The sequence below is a fragment of the Lissotriton helveticus genome, chromosome 8 (assembly GCF_964261635.1).
Source record: "Lissotriton helveticus chromosome 8, aLisHel1.1, whole genome shotgun sequence".
NCBI classification, from domain to species: Eukaryota; Metazoa; Chordata; class Amphibia; order Caudata; family Salamandridae; genus Lissotriton; species Lissotriton helveticus.
This window is the reverse complement of record NC_136069.1, coordinates 415716803-415729227: the sequence shown is the minus strand read 5'-3', so window position 1 is coordinate 415729227 and position 12425 is coordinate 415716803. Positions and strand designations below refer to the sequence as shown.

Sequence of the window (12425 nt, the reverse complement as noted above, 5' to 3'; positions counted from 1 at the left end):
TGCACAGACTGGGACTTCTTCTAGGACAGGTTGCTTATGCTGGATCCTGGTGGTACGTGATACCTGCCCGCTGTGCAGTGAGGTACCATCTGAATAGAGAGAGACTCCGTTACCAGCTGCTGGCGATCAAATGTGCTATTAGAGCCAAGTGCTGTCCAGAGTTATCCATTTTCTCAGCATGTTCGCATTGCGTGTTCTGGCATGGCCTGCTACTGGCCATGTTCAACTCCTACTCCAATTGGTCTCAAAAAGAAAGAATGGGACATTAGATAACCATCTTCAGAGGGTGTTTTGCCTGGTCAGTGACAAGCTGTTCATTTTCTTTTGCAGCCAGTCAGGTCTATAGTGCTTCCCACTTTGAGTATTTTACAAAATATGATTTTTCGGCAAGGAGACCCTACTGCTCTACAAGGGTCCTCTCCTTTGGAGATGGGAGAGAATCCTTGTTCCCCAAGGCAACAGGAGACTTTAGGATGATGTTTGCAACTCCTTAATGAGCCCCTTCCAAGACTAACAACATTGTTTGGTATTATATTGTGTTGTGATGGTAATAGAAATTAGTTTGATCACTCGCTGCTGATATCTGAATGCATCGTCCAGAATTCCAGGTGCGGTCCAGCAAGGCCCACCCAGTCCTTTGCCGGCTTAACGGATATAGTTGAGTTGGCTATTCATACCGTTTACTTAGTTCAGTTTTTGATGTGTGGGATGTAAAAAGTTCATTTAAAAAGTTCGTATAAAGCTCCCTGTTGTTTGTGCTCCACTTCATAAAGATTACATTTTGTGCTGCATGTCACTTGATAAAATGTGTACCAGTCTCTTTATCTCTTCCACATTTCTTTGCAGTTGCTCTCTCCGGAGGATTTGGTGAATGCTTGCAGGATGCTTGACTCTCTGCAGTTGCCCATAAGGTAAGAGGTGTGAACTCATTGGCTAAGAAAGAGGACAGTTGTGTGTAGGGGAAGTAGTATTTTGAGAAGGGAGGAGTTCTAACGCCCCTTTCCTTCCTGGAGATAAACTAGAGGCATATACCAGGAAAAATAATTACCGTCTTAGAGCATTGCACGGGTGGCTTCTGCTTCTTCCAGGAAACCTGTGATCAGCACTTTTTCCAAGAATGAGAATTTGGAAATCATTTATTTGAAGATTGTTTTGCTGAGTCCGTGTTTTTACTTCTAATTGAAAAAATGAAATATACATAACCCTCATTTCATTAAATCACAGATGTTTAATGTGGGTACGAGCCATATGTGTATTTATGTTTTTTTCAATTGTGTATAACACACACATCATAAATGTAGGTGTCTGGAGGCGTGCTGTACTTTCATGCCATCTTGTGGTCTTAATTGATCTGTGCCATAAGTGCTGGCGAAGGTGAGCATCCGTGACATGTGAAGTATGCCCCCTAGCATTTGGTGGCTACTGCAGGTATTAATAAGGGGGAGAGGCTCCTGTCGTAAGGTAGGACCACGGGCATAGATGGGACATCACATCGCTGGCGTTAGGTCATCATCCTATCCCTGGCATCTGGTTGGTACCACTAACAAGAAGATACACCACCGTGGCTGACGTATGCTGAGCATTACATACCTGGGATCTGGTGGGCATCCTATCCTTAAAATTTGATGGTACATTTGGAACACACAGGGGATTCTCTGGCACGAGGAGGACATTACAGGTATTGGGAAGTCATCTCATCTTTTATGTCTTGTGGCCACTTCTGTTAAAAGGTAGGGATCAGGGCCTTAAGACGATGATTCCTGGCATTACATTGAAAGCATCTAGAAGCCATCATCAAGGGGGAGGGTAGAACACTGCTTGGCATACCAACACTAGATTTCCCAGATGCATTACGGTAGATGCAGTGCATTAATACAATCACTCTAATTTACGTAGAACTTGAAGAGTGTTTGCCAAGTGTCGATGCCAGTGCTTTTATCTCTAAACACGTATTTCTAGATTTTTCTTTGTTATTGAAAGGGTGTAACATGTTTGTTTGATCAATTATGGTTGCATCATCTCTGATGTCTAGATGCCTCCTAGGCACACTGGAGGTCTCTGGAATGATCTGGGCATCTTTGATGTGCGTTGGTCTCTCTAGTTATTTTGCCCTTCTCTGGCTTGCAGACATTCGACATCCCTTGCAGAAAATGAACATCCCAGACATAATGTGACCATCCTTGGCATCTAGTGGCCACTCCAGTCATCCCGTAGCCTTTACTGTCACCTTGAGGTTATCCTTGGGGTATAATTGGCACATATTTAATGTGATACTTACAGATCTGCATTCGAGACAGTAGCTGGTCTTGTTTGTCAGTAGTAAACATTTGATTAAAAAAGGTGATGTTTGAGGATGTAAGCAGTGTATTTTCGGGAAATTATAAGGTTCGAGGCATGTGGGCTGCTGAATTCATATCTATAGCATAGATCGCCGCCTAGTGTTGGGTCCGGATGATTGCACATTGTTGTCCTGGAAGAGTCTTCGAAGTATCACGAGATAGGTGGCTCCTCCCCTGGACTACAGTGTGCATGGGCATCGACTCCATCCTCAGATTGTTTTTTTCCGCCATTGGGTTCGGATGTATATTCGACATCTCCAGTTCGGAATCGATATAGACTTTCTCAAGGCCTGAAGGCCTTTTCCTATACCGTCGGTATTGTTTTGTGGTCGGTGCCTTGATCTGTTCCGGCTCAGTTCCCGAGTCGGACGTCCAGAGGAGTCGCGTGGCTCTTCGGTGCTCGAGGCCCAGTCGACGCAGCAAGACCTTCGACGGAACATCATGGAACGGAGTCCGTTCAAGAAATGTCCCGTGTGCAGATATAAGTACCCACACATCGACGTCCACCCTGTGTGCAACAAGTGCCTGTCGCCGGACCACGATGAAGCCAACTGTATGGCTTGTTCCAGGTTTTGATCGAAGAAAACGATTCGACTTCGGCGCGTGGCGCGCCTGGAGGCCCGGCAATCGGCCCCGGCAATCGGCCCCGGCACCGGTGGACATCTTCGACAGAGAAGAAGCAGACGAACAGGAAGTTCAGATGCAGATTTCCCCTCCGGCGGAGGGGATCGACTACGAATACGACGTGGACGTCGAGGTGGTCGAGGCAGAAGACGTCGTCGACGAGGTAGGAGACGACGATGAGGCCTACGGGGCCACGGAAGATAGCTCATGTGAAGAGCTAAGCCCCGAACGAACAATTACTAAGGCTCCGGTCGAGGGATCGCCACACGGCCTTACCCAAGACCTTCCACCCAGATCCACGGCCTCGCCTACGGGCCCGGCTACGGATACTTCGGCGGAGCCGCCATTGCCGAAACCGAAAGCGAAACCATCTGTGTCGGCAAAAACGAAAGTGATGGAGACGCCATCAAAACCAAAGACGTCGACTCCTCTATCGACACCCTCGTCTTCCGAGGTGTCGGGACACCCGAAGCCGAAGAAATCTATCGATCCGGTGAAGTCCACCAAGGGCGTCGAGCCCAAAACGGTCAAGGGCGTCGAGCCAACGCCGAAGAAGGGCGTCGAGCCGAAGTCAAGCAAGGGCGTCGAGCCGAAGTCAAGTAAGGGCGTCGAGCCGAAAACTGGTGCCCTGACTCCAGTAGTCAAGGCCGCCGATCCAAGAACGTCGGCGCCGAAGTCTGTCGACGTGGAAGGAGGGCATGGCGCACCTAAGAAGGATGCCCTTCCGCCGAGGCCGGAAAAGCCCAAGGCATCAGCGCTCGATTCTTCACCAAGAACGTCTGTCGGGTCGACGAAACCGTCCGCTTCCTTTACGAAGCAGGTCTCGGACTCCCTGAAGCGCATCAGGGACAAGGCTTCTGCGGAAGACCCGAAGGCAACTTCCACCCCGAAGCCAACTGCCACGACGCAAAAGTCTTCGATGCCAATCCTGTTCACGTTGCCGCCGAAGGTGGCACCGAAGGCCTTCGCACCACGATCAGTGCCCGAAGCGCACTTGCAGGGATCTGCGGGGTCGAAGCCAACTCACCCGATTGGGAGCTTGAAGCATCGACAACCCTTGGTGGAGGAGCAGTCGGAACATTTCATCGACGCTGACACCGGGAAACTTACCCTTTACAAAAGGAAGATCACGGCGACGCAGCCTTTGGAGTCATTCACGATTCCTTTAAAGCGCAAGAAGCCTGCTTCGGATTCCCCGGTTTTGGTCGAACCATTAGTTCCTCGGACTCCAAGACCTGCCACATCATCACCCACTTATTCGGATGCGGAGGATGCAGGGGATGAGGACGAGGAATATAACTTCCCTGTCAACACAGATCCTGATGAGCAACAGGACTCCTGGACAGATGCAGGAGACCCAGGGGATCAGCACACTGCCCAGGACCCTCAGGTGTACCATGTCAAGACCTCTCCCACTGAGGATTCTGCGGCATTTAATGCCTTGATTGAGAGGGCGGCTAAGAACCCCGACGTTCAGCTGCATGCTGACCCTGTTGAGGTGGACTTCCTCTTTGACACTTTTTCAACAGCTGAAAAGACTGTGAAGACTCTCCCTATGCTGAAAGGGGTCCTGAAACATGCTGCAGACATTTTCAAGGAACCCACACGGGCAAGGGTGGTCAACCCTAGAATTGAGAAGAAATACAGATCGGCACCTGGCGATCCTACCTACATCAAGGGCCAGTTGCCATTGGACTCTCTGGTCGTTTCTAATGCCCGTAAAAGGGCGAACTCGCAAACCACTGGTGAAGCTCCTCCCCCAGACAAAGAATCCAAAGTGCTCGAGGCATCGGGGAAAAGGGTAGCAGCTCAGGCAGCTAATATCTGGCGTATCTCAAACACTCAAGCCCTCTTGGCCAGATACGACAGGGCACACTACGACACACTAGAGACCCTGTTGCAACATCTACCAGATCAATATAAGGAGGCAGCGGAGATGCTTATTCAGGAAGGGAAACTCATCTCCAACGCTTCTATTAAGTGTGCACTAGACGTTGCGGACACTGCAGCCAGGGCAATTAACACCAGTGTGATGTTGAGACGTCAGGCAAGGCTCAGAATCTCCGGGTTCAAACCGGAGATACAAACTACCATCCTCAACCAGCCGGTAAACCCTGACAGATTATTTGGTCCTGAGGTGGATACCACCCTGGAAAAAATAAAAAAGGATACCGAGACTGCTAAGTCCATGGGAGCTCTCCAGTCCCAACAGTTTCGGGGAAGCACTTTTCGTCGCTCAGGCAATAGAGGTGTTTCCAGAGGCCAGATGTCCCAGCAAACGCCATTCAATAAAAGTGGGGCGCAATCCTCTTACACCAAGCAAAATAGAGGTGGATATCGGGGCAACAGCACCAAGGGCAGAGGCAGGGGTAACAACAACTCCCGTTCCTCCGCCACCAACAAACATTGACTCCCTGTCACTGCCCCCCCCCCGACCATTCCACACCTGTCGGGGGGAGACTCCAGCAGTTCCTTCCAGTCTGGAAATCCATCACCACAGGCAGGTGGGTCAGGAAGCTTATCCAATTCGGTTATTGTCTGGAGCTAACATCCACTCCACCCAACATACCACCAAAACACCGTCCTATGTCCACAGAGCATTTGCACTTATTGCAGCAGGAGGTTCTGGTCATGCTGCAAAAAGGCGCAATAGAGCTCGTGCCAGTGGAGGAAGAAGGCACAGGAGTGTACTCCCTATACTTCTTGATCCCAAAGAAGGACGGGTCCCTCAGACCCATTCTGGACCTCAGACCCCTAAACCAGTATATTCTCTCAGAACACTTCCACATGCTAACACTGCAGCAGGTTCTTCCCTTACTCAATCAGGGAGACTTCCTCGCAACCTTGGATTTCAAGGATGCTTACTTTCACATTCCTCTCCATCCATCACACAGGAAATACCTCAGATTCACCATTCAGAATCGGCATTATCAATTCAAGGTCCTTCCTTTCGGAGTGACCGCAGCCCCCAGAGTGTTCACGAAATGTCTGGCGACAGTGGCTGCGCACTTTAGAAGGCAGAACGTGCATGTCTACCCTTATCTGGACGACTGGCTGGTTCAGGCAAAGTCGGCCCAGCAGTGCGCCGCCGACATGTCCCACACCATTCACCTTCTTCACGGTCTGGGCTTCTCACTGAACTATCCGAAGTCGCACCTTCAGCTATCCCATGTGCGGCAGTATCTGGGCGCGACAATAGATACTCTGGCAGCCACGGCTCAGCCAAATTCAGTGAGGATCGACAACATTCAGTCACTGATCCAAAAGTTCAGACCGCAACACTCGCTTCCAGCAAGAGTGTTCATGCAGTTGATAGGCATGATGGCCTCCTGCATCTTCATAGTCCCGCACGCGAGGCTACATATGCGTCCGCTCCAAGAATGCTTGGCTCATCAGTGGACTCAGGCTCAAGGACAGTTAAACGACCTAGTGTTGTTGACCGGTCGGGCATACAACTCTCTGCATTGGTGGAATCCACACAACCCTTGCAAGGGCCGACCGTTCCAGGAGCCTGTGCCACAGATTATCCTGACGACGGACGCATCTCTCCAGGGATGGGGAGCTCATGTACTCCACTACACGGTGCAGGGTCTATGGACGTCGCAGCAAAAGAAGATGCACATCAACTACCTAGAACTGATGGCAATCTTCATGGCAATGAAAGCGTTCAAAGTACATCTGTGCAACAAGGTCGTGTTGATCCGGACGGACAACATGACGGCCATGTACTACATCCAAAAGCAGGGAGGTACACACTCTCCACAGTTGTCTCATCTGGCTCAGAGCATGTGGAAGTGGGCCATTCAGAGGAACATCTTCCTCATGGCGGAACACCTCCCGGGCAAGGACAATCAGATGGCGGATCTGCTCAGCAGGTACAGCCACCAAATGCACGAGTGGGAGGTACATCCATCGGTACTCCACCCGTACTTCCAGCAGTGGGGTCATCCAGAGATAGACCTGTTTGCCACAAGGGAAAACGCAAAATGCCAAAGCTTTGCCGCCAGGTTCCCTCACCCACAGTCGCAGGGCAATGCGATATGGATGAACTGGTCAGGCAGATTTGCGTACGCTTTTCCCCCAGCACCTCTCATACCGCTGGTGGCACGAAAGCTAAAGCAACACTCGATGACGCTCATCCTGGTTGCTCCAACGTGGGCACGCCAACCATGGTACACCACGTTTCTAGAACTCTCCGTGGTACCGCATCAAAGGCTGCACCTCACACCCAGGCTTTTGACGCAGAACCGTGGCGACATTCAGCATCCAGATCCGCAACAGCTCAAGCTGGCGATCTGGCTCCTGAGGTCTTAGAGTTTGGCTACCTTAACTTGCCTCCTGAATGCATGGATATCATACGGGAGGCGAGGAAGCCCACCACCAGAGCTTGCTATGCAGCAAAATGGAAGCGGTTTGTCATTTACTGTACTGTACACAACATCAACCCGCTAAATGCATCTATTTCCAACATCATTTATTATTTGTTACATCTTTACAAATGCAATCTAGCATATGCTTCCATCCGGATACACTTATCCGCCATAGCGGCTTAGCTCCAAAACAGGCAGCATCTCTCCCTTTTCAGGGTGCCTGCCATTAAAGCCTTCCTAGAAGGCTGAAGCTGGTCATCTCTCCCAGGACCCCGCCTGCTCCCGTATGGAACCTCAATGTGGTCCTCACCAGGTTGATGGGCCCACCTTTTGAGCCTCTATATTCATGTGAGATTCAGTTCTTAACGTGGAAAGTGGCTTTTCTCATTGCCATTACGTCTCTACGACGTGTTAGTGAGCTACAGGCGCTCACTGTACAAGAGCCATTCATTCAAAATCACTCCAACAGGGTGGTGCTCCGCACTAACCCTAAATTTCTTCCTAAAGTGGTTTCGCAGTTCCATGTCAATCAGACCATTGAGCTGCCCGCGTTCTTTCAGAACCCAGAGACGGTTGCCGAAAGAATGCCCCACACTCTTGATGTCAAACGATCTTTGATGTACTACATCGATAGGACCAAAGAATTTAGGAAGACACAACAACTCTTTGTTGCCTTTTCAGCCCAGCACAAAGGCAACCCCATTTCCAAAGCAGGTATAGCCAGGTGGATCGTTAAGTGTATTCAGATTTGCTATCACAAGGCTAAGCGCACCTTAACGGTCCCCCCCAGAGCCCACTCCACCCGCAAGTTGGGGGCCTCCATGGCTTTCCTTGGTAATATCCCTTTGGAAGATATTTGTAGAGCAGCCACATGGTCTACACCACACACATTTACTAAACACTACTGTGTAGATGTGCACTCCAAGCAGCAAGCAGCTGTAGGGCAGGCTGTTCTTAAAACACTCTTTCAGACGTCTGCAGCTGGCACAGGCGGCCGCCGTTAATGGAGGGACTGCTATGTATTCTATGCTATAGATATGAATTCAGCAGCCCACATGCCTCGAACTGAATATGCTACTTACCAGTATGCATCTGTTCTTGGCATGTAGGGCTGCTGACATTCATATCGCCCGCCCTCCTCCCCGGCGCCTGTAGCGGCTGCAGAATTTCACACTTACTCTTAGCATGGCCATCGCTTACACTGTTACACTCCATCTTTGCCACAATGGCTAAAAACAATCTGAGGATGGAGTCGATGCCCATGCGCACTGTAGTCCAGGGGAGGAGCCACCTATCTCGTGATACTTCGAAGACTCTTCCAGGACAACAATGTGCAATCATCCGGACCCAACACTAGGCGGCGATCTATGCTATAGATATGAATGTCAGCAGCCCTACATGCCAAGAACAGATGCATACTGGTAAGTAGCATATTCAATTTTTTGTATGGATACAGAGTTTATATTGAAAATAATGAAAAGCAGACATTTTAAGGGCAACAGGAGTATATTTACAGAAACATGGCAAGTTGATGTTGGACTGTAATGTGGTTGTTTTCCAAAACTGAAATACTGTTTTTGGGGGCAAAATGTAATTTGATGATTGAACTGATGTTTCAGTACAAAAGAATTGAATTTCCAAAATATATTCACAGCTAGTATTTCAGTGATAATTCATGCTGCGTTAGGGTTGTTTACGCCTTTTGTCTGTTATTGCTATGCGTTTTATTTTTAGTCGTCAACTATTTGCCTTTGTAGTCACTGTTACTGTTTAAGGTCTGAGGCTGGGAGACTGGTATGAACTACAACAAGATTCCTCCTTATCTCCATCATTGCTCAACAGATACATGTTCCCTCTAGCACAACTTCTGCAACAATTCCAGTTATTGTTTTAAATGGTTGCAGATGATAATCAGATTATCTTCCACATTGAAACTGCTATGGTAATCACTCGGCCATCTCTAAATACTTCAGTCACACCAATCAGTGGATGAAGGTGAACTTCCATCTAAGTGGATCAAATTCTTAGATCCTTATGCTGAGAATGACCACATCATTTCCCATCCCATTTGAGTGGCCTCCTTCCAGAGCAGCAACTTCAAGTGTTTTTCAGAAAGTAACCCCCCCAGATATCTTCAACAAGGGTGTCTTAACTGCTCCCCTCAAATCGATACTGTGGATATAATAACAAATGACTGGGGTGCGGCCCGAGTAATTGCCAGTAGCTGAAATTAATTCAGCCATTCCATCCATCACTTTTTGTGTTGAAATACAGCCTGAAACAACATATGCTAGTCCAGCTCCCTACATGGTACCCAGAATCGGATGGACAGTAGTCTCCCAACACGTAATCAGGCCCAGCGTGTTGACTAATTTTGTCATATTTTTACCCTTCGTGACGCCCCATGTTTGGATGGGAAACTCTATAGAGAACCATTCTGAAATGATAGATAAACAGAATTCACTTGTTGCACCTTGATTAGTCTTCAGGGTCCACTACCCTTATTAACTACTACCTCCATCCTAAGCTGATGAATCTTTACTTCATTTTTGAGTCTTCTGTAGACTCTTGTGTAGGGGTCAGTCACAAGGAAATTAAACTGTAATGCCCAGCGCTTTTCCATTTATAGACAAGCATTATTATTTTTATTAAACTGGTGAGAATGTGATTATGTGTTGTTTAGTGCAAAACCACATATTTTGCGAGGTAAATCGAAGTAATATGCAAAAAGAGGGTTTTAAAAAAGTTTTAAAATGTTGTAATTCATCCTTGAGATGTATTGATAAATGTATGTGATCATTTTCTTGAAGTTCTCCCTTTTTAACATCGACAAGTGGCTCTGGGATAGCGTTCTCTCTGTGCTTGACAAGGCGTCTCATTCGTCATTAACAGCCTGATTCATCATTCTCCCGTTTTGCGAGCCCCTAATAGCGATTCATAAGGAATCGCTATTAAGGACTTGCAAAACGGGATTCATGTAGGAATTGCAAAAAATATTGCGATTCCTACATGTTCCTTATTTGCGATTAGCAAATTGCTAATCGCAAATAAGGAATAACTCCCCATGCATTCCTATGGGCCTACAGGCCCATTGGAATGAATGGGGAGTTATTCCTTATTTGCGATGAGCAATTAGCTAATCGCAAATAAGGATGCGAATTCAAGGTGCAGGGGTGTCCAAAGGACACCCTGTAGCACCCCTGAAATGTAATCTACATTGGTGTTGCGCACACACATGTCCAAAGGACATGTGTGTGTGTAACCTGCAACTTAGAAAAATTAATTTAAATGCATTTTTCAAAGTTTTTGCTATTTACCACGAGGTCTGACCTCTCGGTAAATAGCGGCCCAAAATTGCAATTTCGCAATTTTAAAATGATTCATGAATTGCATTTAAGGAATCTCAAATAGAGATTCCTTAAATGCAATTCTTCGCAAATGTGCGAATTCTTTAATAGCGAATTTTGCATTTGGGATGATGAATCCCAAATGCAAAAATTGCACTCGCAAAAGGCAAGATTCTGAGAATCTTGCCCTTTGCAAGTGCAATTTAGCTTGATGAATCAGGCTGTATGTGACTATAAGATGGCGCTTCTGTCTGAGCTGCCGAAGGCCTCTTTATGAAGTCAACAAGTGACTGTGAGAAAGCGCTCCTCCCTGCATTAAAGGAAGCCTCTCTTTCTAACGTCAGCACGGCCTGTAATCCGGAAGAGCAGGAAATGGTTCTCTTCCTGAGATATCTCTAATTGTGCATGGACTGGGAGGGGTCTGTGGATGTGTTTTGTCTAGCCAATTTGCCATTTACAATGAGTTTAGACTTAATAGTGCTTCAAAGAGCCAGACCCGTCCCTTCTCCATTAAGTGTTTCTCAAGACAAAAACTTGTATAGAATGCTATTCTAACGGATTCTATTCCTAAAGCATACTGTTTATCCTGCAGTATCCCAGCCACTAGCTTGGGGGTTGAAACATTTATCGCATTATTATTGCACTTGGTATGTCCTGTTTGTTTCATTTTACTTTTTTATTTTTTACCTTAAAGCAAAAGTTTTAAAGTTTCAAGAGCTGCGGCAAATATCTGAAAGATAATTCCATTTATTATATCGGTGACCGCGTTATGTTAGGATTGGGTGTTGAGCTAAATAACCAATTGAGGAGTACTTCTGTGAAATGTTTGTAAGGCCAGCACTCTGACGAAAGAAAATTAATAACTCTAGCAAGCTTACCTTGGTGGAACTGAGTGCCACCCCATGCCGAACGAGCTGGGAGCGAGTTACTTGTCTGCATTTCCAGGACCAGTTCTCCCACAGGAGCCCTTTGCCTTAAAAACATGTAAGAAGATGTGGTGGAGGTCTTGGAATTCATTTGTCTTTTAGACACCTGCATTTCTCTGAGGAATGTACGGGCCTTCTCTCTTGGCCACTTGTAGAGTTTGACCTGGTGCTGGAGTCATTTGTGAAACGCCTCTCAAATCAGTGCTTGAGCTGAACACCAGCTGAGGCATTACATGAGGAGTGTTGGCAAAGGTTTTCCCGTCATCTTAAATGTATTTTGTTCAGTATAAGCCAGTTTAAGCTGCAGCAGACCTACACTATCTTAACTCTTCTTCGTCTACAATGTGAAACCAGTTCAGCAGTGCCAGATGTGTCCGGCAACTCTTCAATGCTGCATAGTTTCACTGGTGAGGAGCTCATGGAGGGATATTCTTGGTAGCAGGAAAGGCACAGGGAGCAGACGCTGCAATGTCGGGCAGCTGGTCTGGGGCACTTTTGACGATCCTGGTGGTTTCACAATGTCTTCTGTGGCACCGTTGATGATGTCCACGACACTTGACCTGGCGAAATCTGGTCCAGAGATTGTTCTCCCTATACAGAAAGCTCATGAGCTTTACTGTTCTGACACCACTGGATTTGGTGAGTGGGGCCCATTCTCAGGATACATCACCTTCATACCGTGCAGATTGATGAGACTGTCCACACTATGCATGAGTTTCAGGATGCAAGTGCCCTCTGTACTTCACCAGACAATGTGGTGACTATGGTTGTGACTTCCACACCGTCCTAGATCTACTGTTCACACATTGTACTTAAGAA

General features: G+C 47.5%; 1 protein-coding gene across 1 annotated transcript in view; it reads left to right on the top strand.

Moving 5' to 3' along the window:
* Window positions 1–12425, top strand: part of VPS36 (vacuolar protein sorting 36 homolog) — a 265836-nt gene that overhangs the window by 243723 nt on the left and 9688 nt on the right. Inside the window, exon 11 of the mRNA XM_078657256.1 lies at window positions 847–911. Coding sequence (XP_078513382.1) covers window positions 847–911 — 65 coding nt within the window. The remainder of the gene's footprint in view (window positions 1–846; window positions 912–12425) is intronic.